The sequence below is a fragment of the Solanum lycopersicum genome, chromosome 5 (assembly GCF_036512215.1).
Source record: "Solanum lycopersicum chromosome 5, SLM_r2.1".
Taxonomy (NCBI): domain Eukaryota; kingdom Viridiplantae; phylum Streptophyta; class Magnoliopsida; order Solanales; family Solanaceae; genus Solanum; species Solanum lycopersicum.
The window spans coordinates 16872525-16886751 of NC_090804.1; the positions used below are offsets into that span (position 1 = coordinate 16872525).

General features: G+C 42.5%; 1 protein-coding gene across 1 annotated transcript; it reads left to right on the plus strand.

Moving 5' to 3' along the window:
- The first annotated feature begins 9583 nt into the window (after positions 1-9583).
- LOC138348680 (uncharacterized) lies at positions 9584-12057 on the plus strand. Its single transcript, XM_069298250.1, has 5 exons — positions 9584-9944; positions 10039-10118; positions 10838-11153; positions 11218-11351; positions 11587-12057. The coding sequence occupies exons 1-5, from the start codon at positions 9584-9586 to the stop codon at positions 12055-12057; spliced, it is 1362 nt and encodes a 453-aa protein (XP_069154351.1).
- Positions 12058-14227: the final 2170 nt, after the last annotated feature.

The window sequence follows — 14227 nt, forward strand, 5'->3', positions numbered from 1 at the left end:
GTAACCATTATTTTGTGAAATTAGCTACCGACAGCATGTACCCACCACTTTTATCTCGCATATTGCAATCACACCCCAAGATCTTTCCCCTATAATTGATTTTCCCTTTAATTTTTGCTATTTTACTACGCATGACAAACCCCTTTTCGATATTTGACACTTTTGTGTAACAAATTAAATTTGTTTTGTTTTTATATTTGAAATGTCATAAACTATCACTATGTAGAACGAAATTCTATCTAGCTACTACTTTCACTACCACTCCCTTGAGACACGACCATAACCCTTGGTAGGGTTACTAAACTAGCTTCGATTTGTAGACACTGAGATGATATATCGTGGTTTCACGGTATAATTAATACTTTTTCCTTATGTTTAGTGTGTCCAAAAGTATTTTTGTGCTAATTTTCATATAAGTTTCTCTTTGTTTTGCAGGAAATCAGTCCAACGCTGAACGCAGAATTTTGAGCAAAGAAATGCAGAAGAGACCACCTGCGGAGCTTATGACGGTCCGTCGTGCTTGTAATGGTCCGTAGGTGGTAGCGTAGTGAAGCTGCGGAAGGAAGATGGGGAAGTCTGACCAAGTGTGGGGTTACGAAGCTTGTGACGGTCCGTCGTGGCTATGACAGTCCGTCCTGCAGGTTCGTCATGAAGTTCAGAGAAGTGATCCCAATACCCAAATTCCAAGAGTTGAAGTGTTTTGAAACGAAGACCCTCGATGAACCGTTGTGCTTATGACGGTCCGTCATACTTGTCGTCGAGAGGAATGAAGAGAGTAGCAGAAGAAATCGCATATGTATGGGACGACGGAGTCCATGACGGTCCGTCGTGACCACGAAGATCCGTCGCATGGTCCGTCGACCCAGCCGCGTGATTGTTGATTTCCAGCAAAGAGTCCTTGTTTAATTAGGTTTTTATTTTTTATAAATAGTTCGAAAAACCTCGTTTTTTAGGTTACACTCTTAGATTGTTAGACTCTTAGATTGTGAGACTCTTAGATTGTTAGAGTCTGTTAGATTAGACATCATATTATTAGACTTTGTGTATTAGTGTTAGATTTTGAGATTCTTGCAATTGATTTTTGGAGATTAATAAAGCAAACTTTTGGATTTTACTCTTTCTAATTGAAGTAAGTACATGAATTCTTATCTACTATATTTGAATGAGTAACTAAACTCCATACTTAGGGTTGTGGGAACCATAGGTAAATAATGAGATAAACCCTAACTAAAATAATAATTTTAGAATAGTGTCTTGCATGTACTAATAATTCTTTCGCTTAGAAGTCCTTTTAATGGATGGCCAACGTTAGAACTCGCCTTAATGCTACTTGCCGGACCAAGGAGGTAGATAATAGGAAAAGAATTATTAACATAAATTTAGTGTATACTATCTAATAGGCTAGTATTGATTGGTACGAGGTAATAACTTAGTCAAATATCGAATATGACGCTTAATATGAGGTAAGGATAAGGGTTAGGATAGCAACACACGTAGCCGGACCAAGGTGCGGAGTGAGATTTTCTAGATGTCGTACCAAGGATTTAGAAATACATAACTTATCACTTTGCATGCAAAATACTAGGAAAGAATTGTTATAGTTAGAATTATCAAGTTATGAACCTGTCGGGAACACGTAAACCCTAGTTACCTTGATTTATTGATTTAAATCCAACTGTCAAAGCTGTTAAGTGTCTCTTTCAAGTTTGTTATTTATTTCCACTCATTTAGAAATAGAAACTCCCCTTTTTATGTTTTTACTTTCCAAGGAAGTCATTGACCAGACAATAGTAATAACAGGTTGAAGTTAAGTCTAGACTATTTTCCTCGTGGGAACAATCCCAACCTCACTAGTTGGGTTATTACTCGACACGACCTCTTTACTTCTTATTCGAGAAGTAAGTTTGAGCGTATCAAATTTTGGCGCCGTTGTCGGGGAAATTAGCTTTTAGATTAACTTGAACTTATTACTATAGTTTAGTTGATATTTTCTTGATTTTAATTTGTTTTATTATTTTTGATTTCTTTTCATAACTATCCTCCTTGTATGCCAAATACAAGGAGAGGAAGAGAACCCTTGTTTCCCTACGATCACGAGCTAGAGTGTACACTGCACAATATGAATCGAAACTTGGGAATAAATGATGATGATCCGAACCAGAACATCCCAGCTCCGCTTACTGTTCATGGTTAGATGTTACCCGATGCTCCGGGTGAACATCAATAGAGGGGACAAAATCCCGTTCCATAGACCCAAGCATACTACAGAGGGTATGATAACATAGCAGACTCGGATGGGCCACTTGTCTTGCCCCCTCTACCCACAGGCCACACCTTTGTGGTAACTAGTAGCCTGATGCAAATGCTCACTGCCAGAGGGTTGTTCTCAGGGCTACCTTCTGAGGATCCACATGCCCATATAGCTAAGGTAAGGGCAGTGTGTAAAAGTTGTGTGGGGAGGCCTTATTTGGATCTAGATGTAATAGGGCTCAGAGTGTTTCCTCTCTCACTGACGGGAGAGGCTGCTATATGGTTCACTGAGCTCCCATACAACTCAATCTTCACTTGGAACCAATTAAGGGATGTTTTCTTGGCACGCTACTATCCGGTCTCCAAGAAACTAAACCACAAAGACAGAGTGACCAACTTTGTGGCACTACCAAAAGAGTAAGTTAGTAGTTCTTGGGATAGATTCGCCTCATTCTTGAGAAGTGTTCCAAACCACCGTATAGATGATGAGTCACTGAAGGAATACTTCTATTGGGGACAGGATGATAACAATAAAGCGGTGTTGGACACTATAGCTGGTGGATCTTATGGGGAGTGTCCTTATGCTGAGATCGCTGAAAAATTAGAGAAAATCTCCCGAAACAACAAAGCTTGGAGTATTAGAAAGTCTGATATAGGGTGAAACACCTTCACAGTGCAGTCCTCTCACAACCCAGCCACAGATGAGATTCGTGAAGAAATGGCTCAGATGAGAACCGAGCTTGGGTTGGTACTAAAATATGTCACTGGGGTGCAGAAAAGATAAATGCAGTCAACTATTTGGCTAAACCACCACCTCCTAATATTTAAGGCTATTATGCGGAGGACACTTATGCAGTAAATGAGCAAACGGGGGGTTTCCGACCAAGTGCCCACGGCTCAAATCAGGGTAACTGGCGCCAAGGTCAAGGGAACCAAGGTCTGAACTATGGTAACTACAACCATGAGGGCCATTATGTCCGAGATGAATACTACAACCGCTACAACAACTTTAACAGGAGTAACTATGCTAATAGAAACGACAAGAATGGGCCCTATGTTCCTCCTCAAAATCATGAAGTTACTCCTAGGGATGGTGGAGATAGTATGGAGCGAGTTGAGGATATGTTGCACAAAATGATGAGGAGGTTCGATGCTAGCGATGAGCACATTAATGAGTTGAGGTGTGATTTAGCTAGTATTGGGAAAAAAGTTGTTACACATGCAATTTCGATTAAGCATATCGAGTTGCAAATGGCCCTATTATCTGCAACAGTGAACACACGGCAACCGGGCACTCTTCCTAGCAACACTGTCCAAAATCCAAAGAATGATGCGCACTGTATGGCAATCACTACTCGGCGTGTTAAGCAAACCATTGACCCACTTATGCCATCTACTGAGGAAAAAGTGAGAAAGGATAATGATAATGTGGTAAAGGGTAGTGGGTGAGGCAGAGGAAAGTAATGGAAAAGATGCAGAAGTACCTATCAAGTTAATTCCCATGCCTAGGCCACCACCACCCTTCCCTCAGATATTAGTGAAAAAGACCGAGGATGGTAAATACCCGCGCTTCATAACAATGTTGAAGCAGCTTTCTATCAATGTCCATTTGGTAGAAGCTCTAGAACAAATGCCCGGTTATGCCAAATTTATGAAAGATCTGGTCACCAAGAAAAGATCGATCACTTTTGAGGATGATGATAGATTGCAGCATTGTAGTGCTATTTCTACAAGATCCCTAGTACAAAAGAAAGATGATCCGGGTGCATTCACTATTCCTTGTACAATTGGGTCATTACATTTTGCGAAAGCATTACGTGATCTGGAGGCAAGCATAAATATCATGCCCCTCTCAATTTACAATAAGTTGGGTTTGGGGGATCCAAAACCCACTGCGATGCGGCTACTAATGGCCGATCGGACAGTGAAAAGGCCTATAGGGATACTCCATGATGTGCTAGTAAAACTAAAGTCATTCATCTTTCCGGCTGATTTTGTTATTCTTGATTGTGAGGTCGATTTTGAAGTGCCTATTATTCTTGGGAGGCCATTCCTTGCTACAGGTAGAGCCTTAGTTGATATGGAGAAGGGACAGATAACATTTCGGTTGAATAATGAAGAAGCGACCTTCAACATTTGTAGGACCATGAGGCAGAGTGGTGAGCTCCAATCGGTATCTGCCATATCCCACAAAGAAAAGATGAAGAAGGAGAATGAGCAAAAAACTTCAAAACAAGAGTTTATGGTTGGGGATTTGGTGCTTGTAGACAGTTCTGGGTCGCCTTGTCTTCCGGGAAAGCTCAAGTTCAAATGGACTAGCCCATACTTGATTACCCTAGTATTCCCTCATGGAGCAGTTGAGTTAAAAGCCAAGGAGGGAGTGCGGTTTAAGAGGAATAGAGATAGAGTAAAACTCTATTTTGGGCATAAAGCATCGGGGAATGAAGCAATAGAGGCATACCATCTTGATGAAGTCTGAGTAATCAAGGGTCTCCAGTCGTGCCGCGACATTAAATCAGGCTCTTGTTGGGAGGCCACCCAATACTTATAGTCTTTTTAGTAATGGTAGAATTATTTTACTAATGGGTTTTTAAATTTGCATACACATCACCAGGAAATTCTGCAGAAAACTACTCTGCAGCAGTCACTGACAGATTCAGCGACGGACCATTGCGCCTGCGACGAACCGCCGTATGCCTCCGTCGTAACAGGTACGTCTTTCTGTTATTTTCAAACTAGGGCACACACGACGAAACCAGTGATGGATCATCACAACTGCGACGGACCATCGTCGGGGAATCATCACGTGATTAATGAGGCATACCCGACCCGACCCGGTTGGAGTTTAATATAAACTTTCACCATTTAAACTCCCCAACCCCTCCTTTCACCCCCATTGCTTCATTATTTCTCCCATTACTCTTTCCTTCTCAACTTCCAACTCATTCATCTATCAACCACCGATCATTGCCCCCCACAATTCCCCAAAGCCCTAAAAGTGTTAATCTACTAGTCAGAACTGCTGTTGTGAGTGTCTTCCTGGCCAGCGAAGTACTTGTCTATTTGTTTTTCTCCATTTCTAAGGTATGTGTCTCTAATTTCTACTCATTTATCTTGCATTTTTGTTTATTAGTTAGTATTAGCTTAGTTCTTTATCGTATGTTGTTTCTTTTATATGATTCTGTCTAACCTAGTTTCACAATGTTCAAAATTGCCATGTTGAGAACCATAGACATAGGTGTTATTGCATTGCTTGTTTCCTAGGTAGTTGGGATAGACAAATGTAGGTCCAAAACACTACAAGTTTGATGTGGGTTCATCCGGGATGCATAGGGTACCCCAGTTCTGCCACTGTTATTCAGCACGAGACCCCGATGATGGACTGTCGTACCCACGACGGACCGTCCTAGGGTCCGTTCCAAAAGCCCTAGCACCCTGTCCCAATGGAAAAATGTGACGGACCGTCGTCTTCACGACGGTCCATTCTGCACACTGTTTCGGTTGTCAGAGACCCTGTTTCTAAGGGTCTCTCATTTTTTTCCCCAAGTGTTCCCCAACGGACACATGTGACGGACCGTCGTCTTCACGACAGTCTGTCCTGCACAACCGTTCTGGTTGTTAGAGACCCTGTTTCAAAGGGTCTTTCATTTTATCCCAAGTGTTTTCCAACGAACACATGTCCACGACGGTCCGTCCTGCACAACCGTTCTTGTTGTAAGAGACCCTGTTTCAAAGGGTCTCACACTTTTTCTAAGTCCTTTAACGGAAACATGTGATGGACCGTCATACCCACAACGGTCCATCTTGCACGACCGTCACGATGGTCAGAGACCCCTCTGCTAAGGGTCTCCATATTTTTATCAAGAGTCCTACGACGGACATCTACGACGGACCGTCGTACCAGTGACGGTCCGTCCTGCACATACCGTCATGCTAGTCAGAGACTCTCCTTCAGGGTTCTCTATATATACATAGTCTAAGTAAAACAGGACGGACCTCATGACGAACCGGCATAGTCACGACGAGCCGTCACCAGGCCCGTCGTGTGTCACTGTTTCTACAGCTATGACATACTATTTTCAATGTTTTATTTCGTATGGTTTGGCTTGTATTGTTTGCCACTACTCGTACTAATATTGATCCTTTGCAGGTACTATCTACTATGGCACCCAAGCAAGACCGAATCTACGCATGCGGGCGATCAAAGTCTGTTGCCCCTTCCGCCCGCGTGGTAATCAGCTCTGATGATGAGCGTGACCCTGAGTATGTTCCCCCAATCACTTCCACACCTTCCCGTGCTGCACGTGCTCCCAGAGTCACACCAAAAAAGGTGATGTCCGGCGTAGTCACTGCCTCCCAGTCTGATGAGGAGCGCACACTGACCGGCACACCCTCTGGGTCAGCCACAAATGAAGAAGGAGTGTCTGGCTCCTTAGAAGTATCATGGTCCGAGGAAGCCTCCAGCTCCGCTGAGGTTCCCGCACCCGCCACCGCTGCAGCCTCGGCCTTATATAATGAGGCTGACAGTTCAGAATTCACCTCAGGCTCACCAGTTCCAGTCCCCACTCCAGCCACTGACCAGCCCAACCGGTGGTGTGTCGATGGGCAATTTCAAGTATACTCCGATGCAAAGTTCCTGACTGATAAAGGCGTGATGACTCGAACACTCACTTTGGAGCGGCGGGTCCTTACAGGGAGTCTCCCGACGATGCCTGAGATCCACAACCTCTTCACCAGGCATCGCTTGGAGTGAAAGCACGTCCGTTGGGACGATACAGTGAAGAAATGGTCTGAGAGTTCTATGCATCCTACGTAGCGACTCTCCGATCACAGATCGATAGGCGGGCTTCCCCCGCTAAACAGGCCCCACTGGAGCAGGTCCGAGTACAGGGCATACAGGTTGACATTTCCCTGCCAGCCATCCGCTGGTTTCTATACGGCGAGAGTGTGGATGCTACTGGGGCCTGCCTCACTTCCGAGTTTGACTACCGCTGGCAGATAGTTAAAGATGGCCAGTTCTTGCGCTAGCCATCACTGAGAGAGACGACCAAGAGGTGGATGGCCTTGCACCTGTCCGTAGATGGAGAGGGTGCCGATTGGTTGACTGAGCCGAAGGGGTCCATCAAGAAGGCCAACCTCAAGTTCACGGCAAAGTTCTTGTGGCTGCTTGTCCATCACTGCCTTTCCCCCACAGCTGCTGATAATATCGTTACCTGGGATCGAGCAGTGTTGATGAAGGTGATGATAGAAGGATTCAAGGTGGACTTCGCATGGCTTCTACAGGCTGTCATGCACGAGAGGGTATTCAAGGTAACTACTACCTACCCTTTCCCATGCATAATCTTTTCCCTCTACAGGTCCGCAGGTGTGCCCATATGGCACGTAGATAAGCTTAAGACCCCGTAAGGCACTGTTGATGTCGGCCTCATCAGAGACGAGGCCAATGAGTTGGCTCCATGCAGAGGGCCCCGTCCAGAGCTGCCCCCACTTGCTGATGATCCTGCTAATATGGTAGCCCAGGCCCGCACACCTACAGAGGCAGTGTCCACTGACACTACACCGGTCGAGTCTATCCCGGGTAGTAACACTGCATGAGCTCCTCTCGCACAGCCCCTCTACCGGCACTGGTCCCGCTTGCTAGGGTCCAAAAACTAGAGGCGCAAATGGCCACCCTTCTACATCATATTCATCCGTGGATGCAGAAGTCTATTACAGAGTCTGAAGAGCGCCTAAAGAGGAAAATGGTCCAGTTTAAAGAGCGGAATATCGCTGAGGTTAACCAGCGCTTGGACGCCTTTGAGTTAAGGGTATTAGCATGACCAGCCCCTCCGATGGATGTGTCGACTCTTCAGGCTGCAGTCGACAGTCTTCGTGCAGACATAGACACGATCTTAGAGGCTAGGGTGCCGGAGTCTAAGGCCCCTTCTGTCGAGCCTGCTAAGGACACAGTGTTGGCGGCCCTTTTTGCTACTTCAGAAATTCCACCACCTCTCCTTCGAGAGAGTGCCAAGAGGCATAGGAGTCGAGCAGAGGACAAGGCGAGAGCACGGAAGAAGGAGCACCGAGAGATGGAGGCTGCGAGGAGAGCCTCACTTCTTGAGAAGGAGGCGCACCAGATGACAGCATCAGAGTTAGAGGGTGGGACGTCTAGCTCCCGCACTTTGGAGATAGCAGGAGGCACTACTGATGGTGCGGTTGTTGCAGAGGACACTACTGAGGGTGTCCAGATTGCAGAGGACGTGGGTTCCGCAGAACCGGACCCACCAGCTTGCTGATCGACGGTGCTTTGCGCCACAGGTTTGATTCACCTACTACTCTAGTATTTCAATTTTTATGCATTGCGGACAATTGCATGTTTTTTTGTTGGGGGTGGGGTAAATGGAAAGTGAGTGTAAGGGTGAAGTCTGAGTAGCCCAACTCACTATCCTCTTTTGGGATTTTCTTGCTTGTGTTCTTTTTCCCAAAAGACTGATTATTTTTTCTGTTGAACCGACATGTTTATATCTTTTGTACATAGTTTAAGTGTGAAGCATGATGGCTAAAATGATTTCCTGATAAACTGGAAAATGATGCATGACTAGGCATAGGAACTGATAATTGTGTGGCTCTAAGCATGACATAGAGGTACACCATTGCATTACCCTAAGTCTTAAATTCGAACTAGGTGTCTAATAATCTAATATAGTGATGAGATGTCAAGTGAGTGTGAGGAAAATTCGATTAAGTCCACTATTGGTACTGACCTGGAACTTGCTTGGTTAGTCCTGCTAAAAGTAAGCTGTAATAGACAATTAGGAAAGGATCATACGCCTTTATTCAATATAGCCCATTTCTAGCCTAAAAACCTTTTTCCGAATTTTCTCTCTCTACAAATTTCTCTCCCCTCGCAATTGCTATCTCACAATGGCAAACAAGCCACAAACGCACGGCGGCTGAGGTCAGATGGCCGGCGGACCAAAACCAAAAGGAACGCCCAGATGCAAGCCCCACTCTACAGATTAAAACGCACCTAGAACTATCCCAGAGCGCCTCGAAATCGCAGGAGGAAGATGCGATGGAAACTGCGATTAGTGAAAGGCTATTCGTCGAAGGTCGCGAAAACATTTCCTCAAGAAATTCAGGAAGGAATCGAGAGGAACCAAGTAGAGAATTGAATTCTCCTCATCAAGATCTGTTACCAGTCCAAAAATCAGCACCTTCCACAATTCCAATCGCCCAGAAGCACGAGGCAATTTTTGAAGAGATCGCGACTGAATAGCCTGAGATGCGCCCTCATTTTCGATCGACCTCCAGTCAGATTCGAAAGAATATGATTACTAAGGTTTTTTTGCCCATGGATGGGGAATCTTTAAGTCAAATCTCGAGTCAAATAGACGGCGAAGTCACCGGCTGCGAAAATTCCGGTGACCCTACAATTGCTATCGCCGGAATTAATGGTGTCTCAGTAGAAAAGAAGTACTCTCACTGTCAAAGCACTCACGTAACAACACAACCTCATCAAATAGATAGAGAAATCAATAATAACAACATCACTTCTTCTCAAACAGATCACAAATTCGATGAACAACAAGAGAATCACGAAAGTGCTGGGGAACATTCAAGATGTATTCGAAAGGATACACGGAATGTTACAGCAAATGCTACATCAGTAATGGAGGCAAAAGCAAGGATCAATGAAAACAACAGGGGGAGAAGTTGGTTGATCAGCAGGGCAATATCATGGAAGACATGATCACACAATCAACCAATTCACCTAACAGAATTCCAACTTTTCTTTTGCTATTACAGATACTTCACCTCAACTAACACCTAATCTCTATGCAGATAATCCATCAAGGATGTATAAAAAAGAGGACAAAGGCAGGAACGTATTCACACAACTAGACAAGGACTCCCTGTTGTCCTAATTGATGAAAATGACTATTATGTGAAGTTGGCTGAATGCACTCTAGTTGGAAAGTTTACAAACACCATGCCAAGAATGGAACAAGTGAGAAAAAGTTTTATCTTACAAACTCAATTGATGGGGTGAGTTAAGATCACTCACTTTAATTCTAGGCATGTATACATTGACTTAGACAATGAACTTGATTATCAAACAGTTTGGACTAAGTTGAAAATGACAATCGAAGGCCAAGCCATGAGAATACAAACCTAGACACCAGACTTTACACCAGAAGAAGAAACACCTATTGTGCCTATATGGGTGTCGATACCAGGTTTACCTTGGCACTATTACAACAAAGTGTTTTTATCTACTATTTTGGAAAGTATTGGGAAAGTTCTGTTCCTAGATTCTCCTACATCACAAAGAACCAGGGGTAGTACCACTAGAGTGAAAATCCAAGTGGATCTTACCAAAGAAAGACCTTCTCATGTTTGGTTGGGATTTAAAAATCCCAACCCCAACAAAGGAAGGTCGTTGAAAGTGGAGTATGAAGGCATCCCTAGCTACTGTTTCTATTGTAGACACCAAGGCCACAAGAATGAAGATTGTACAATCAAAAGAAGGGATGAGGAAATTAAGAGAAAAAAGTATATGGAAGTAGGGAAAAACAGTAAAGAAATGGGATTTGGAAAAATATAGGAACAAGGAAAGAGTTCAAATGAAGATACAGCAAAGAATGCCAATCAACCAACAAAAAACCAGAAAGGAGGAACAGGGCAAGCAATTGATCTGAATCAAGCAAAGACACAAAGGACAAGACAACAACAAAAGACTGACAAAAAAGGTCAGACTGATCAGGGGCAGCAAAGAGAGAAATATGAGGAACAATGGCAAACACAAAAGAAAAAACATCAAAAACAAGAAGAACAAATCAGCTCCAAATCTGTATGGAGACCAGTCACCCAACCAATGCAAGGAACCAATGACAGCAAACAACAAGAACAAGCAATTGCAGGTATATCTATACTCCCAACTCAAAATAATTTTTCATAGCTTGAAGTGCAAGAAAACCAAAACAGCCAACAAACAAGGAAGCGGGAATCAAGAGAAGCAACAAATGCAAGCTGTACTAAACAAACTATCAAAGACAATCAAAACAATGGTAAAACAGACAATCTGCAAACTATGGAAAGTAACAGCAAGAAGAAATCAGGTATTGACGTATCTCTCCCAAACCCCAAAACCCCCAATTTAATAAATGTTGTTGTTGGTCATACTGAGGAAGTTATTGGAGGTACGGATGGGGGGTGCAAGTAGATTGCCACTAATTTGCAGGAAGGGGTTACCAAAGGGGATTTTGCCTCATGTTATGCATGAGGGGTTTGGATCATGACCATAGGATTGACCATAGAACCCCTAGGGATGACAATAATTTGGTGAAACAGTAGGATCAACATCTTCAAAAACAAAATCAAAACAGAGACAGCTGCAAACAGAATGTTAAGGAAAAAACTGTGCAACAACAAACTAAGAAGAAGGAGGGTACTGATCAAGGGGAACAAAGTGGAAACATTGATGTTAAAGGTACTCCCAAGAGTAAAAACAAGACTAGTAAACAGAAAAGGGATGCTGAAAAAAGAAGGCAAAGTAAACAGCAGGGCAGGGATAGTGAGCATGAGCAGGGTCTGAGGGAGAAACCATGTAATAGATTTGTAATGGTGGATGATAACCATGGTTTGGATATCACTCCATTACAAATCCAATATATGAATCCATCCACAGCACATCATCCTTATAAGCAGCAACAAAAAAGTCAAGTTTTACCACAACATATGGAGGATGAATACGTTGTCCTTAATTCGGAAGATGATATGGTTGGGGATGATCATTATCTAGATGAATGTGATGATAATGATTAGACTTGTGAGGCCCTTACTAGGTCCTTCAGTCCTTACAAGGATCAGACAACAGAGAGGGAGATCCAACAGGTTACTAAGAACCAGAGTCTATCTTCAAGGAGTTTCCAAAAGGATAGGTTTCATTTCACCAAACAAGATGCCAATACTGTCACTGTCGGCAGACCCAACACTAGGTTGTTTTCACCCAAATATTTTCAATGATTAGTACAATCATATGGAACGTGAGGGGGATCAATACCCAAGCAGTTATGGAAAGACTCAAATTGCTTAGGAAAATGCACCATTTATCAATTATTGTTATTTTGGAACCTTTCTCAGATAATATTAATATCCAGAGCTTCAAAGTGCAATTGAACATGGATAATGCTACTAGTAATTGTAATAGTAAGATTTAGGTTTTTCGGAACAGTGATATTGACTGTAATATTCTTGGTGAAGATGAACAGCAAATTACTTCTGACATGAAACACGATGAGTTACAATACAAATTTACTAGTACTTTTATTTATGCAAAATGCAAAGATTACCTAAGGAGACCTTTATGGGAGAAATTGCTTCACCACGCCTCTATAAATATCAATCCTTGGTGTGCAGTGAGGGATTAAAATATTATTTCTGATATGGACGAAAAACTAGGAGGTCTACCGTACAATATGAAGAAGAGTATGGATTTTATTGCTACTATTGAAGCATGTGGTCTTGTTGACATAGGTTTTAGTGGTCACATGTATACTTGGTCTAATAAGAGGGGCATTAATCACAGAATTTGGAAGAGACTTGACAGAGCCTTGGTTAATGATTTATGGTTAGAAAGGATGCCACAAACCACCATAACTCATTTATCAACTACAGGATCTGATCATTGTCCTTTACAGTTGGAAATGGTATCTAATGAATCTGAGCACATCAAATATTTCAGATTCCTTAACTGTTGGGCTGACACTCCCAATTTTATGCTTACTGTTAAGTATTGCTCGGATAGACCTGTGGAAGGTAATGCTATGTGGAAATTCCACCAGAAAATGAAAAGACTCTCTAATACCCTTAGTGTTTGGTCTAGAAAGGAATTTGGGGATATATTTAAAAAGGTTAGGATGTATGAGGAACAAGTGCATGATGCGGAAGAAAACTACATCTTGAACCAGTCTGATTCAAATAGGAGTATCCTCCATGAACTAAATGTTCAATATATAAAATTCCTCAAGCTTGAAGATACCATTTTGAAACAGAAAACTCAACTTCAATGGTTCAAAGATGGGGATACCAACTCCAAATATTTTCATTCCATTATAAGGGGTAGGAGTAGGAAACTATTTATTCACAAACTGGTTACTGAAAATGGGGATTGAGTACAAGGTGATAACAATATTGCTCATGAGGCTTGTGAACACTTCAATACCATTTTCACAGGAGAGAATAGATACATTGATGAACATAATCTGGAGTGCATTCCAAATATGGTCAATCAGGACCAAAATACCCAGCTTACAAAGTTACCAGATATGGATGAACTTAAAGAAGTAATTTTTTACATGAATCCTAACTCTACCGCTGGCCTTGATGGAATGGGTATTTTTTTCGGAAGTGTTGGAACATCATCAAGAATGATTTTATTGAAGTAATACACGCTTTTTCTGTGGCCAAATGATCCCTAAATACTTCTCTTACTCTTGCATAGTGTTGCTCCCAAGAGTGAATAATCCAAACAAGCTTACGGAGTTTAGACCAATAAGTCTGAATAACTTTACTAGTAAGATCATATCTAAATTAGTAAGTACTAGACTTAGTCCTATCCTTCCATCTTTGATTTCCACTAACCAATCTGGTTTTGTGAAAGGGAGAAGCATCTCTGAAAACGTCATGCTTGCTCAGGAAATCATTCACCAAATCAAGAAACCCAATATTGGAAGTAATGTGATTATCAAGCTAGACATGGCAAAAGCTTATAACAGGGTCTCTTGGTCATATATTTTCCTAGTTCTAAGGAAAATGGGGTTTAACGAGATTTTTATTGATATGTGTTGGAGAATTATGGCCAACAATTGGTATTCGATTATTATCAATGGCAAAAGGTATGGCTTCTTTAAGTCTACTAGAGGTCTCAAACAAGGTGATCCTCTTTCACCGGCCTTATTTATTTTAGGTGCCAAAGTATTATCGAGATCTCTCA

What these genes read in the sequence shown, in the direction of transcription:
- LOC138348680 (XM_069298250.1), top strand. Translation starts at nt 9,584, where the DNA reads ATGGATGGGGAATCTTTAAGTCAAATCTCGAGTCAAATAGACGGCGAA. An exon ending in TGAAAACAACAGGGGGAGAA is followed by an intron (nt 9,945 to 10,038) that starts GTTGGTTGATCA and finishes TTGCTATTACAG; the next exon opens with ATACTTCACCTCAACTAACA. An exon ending in TAACAGCAAGAAGAAATCAG is followed by an intron (nt 11,352 to 11,586) that starts GTATTGACGTAT and finishes GTGAAACAGTAG; the next exon opens with GATCAACATCTTCAAAAACA.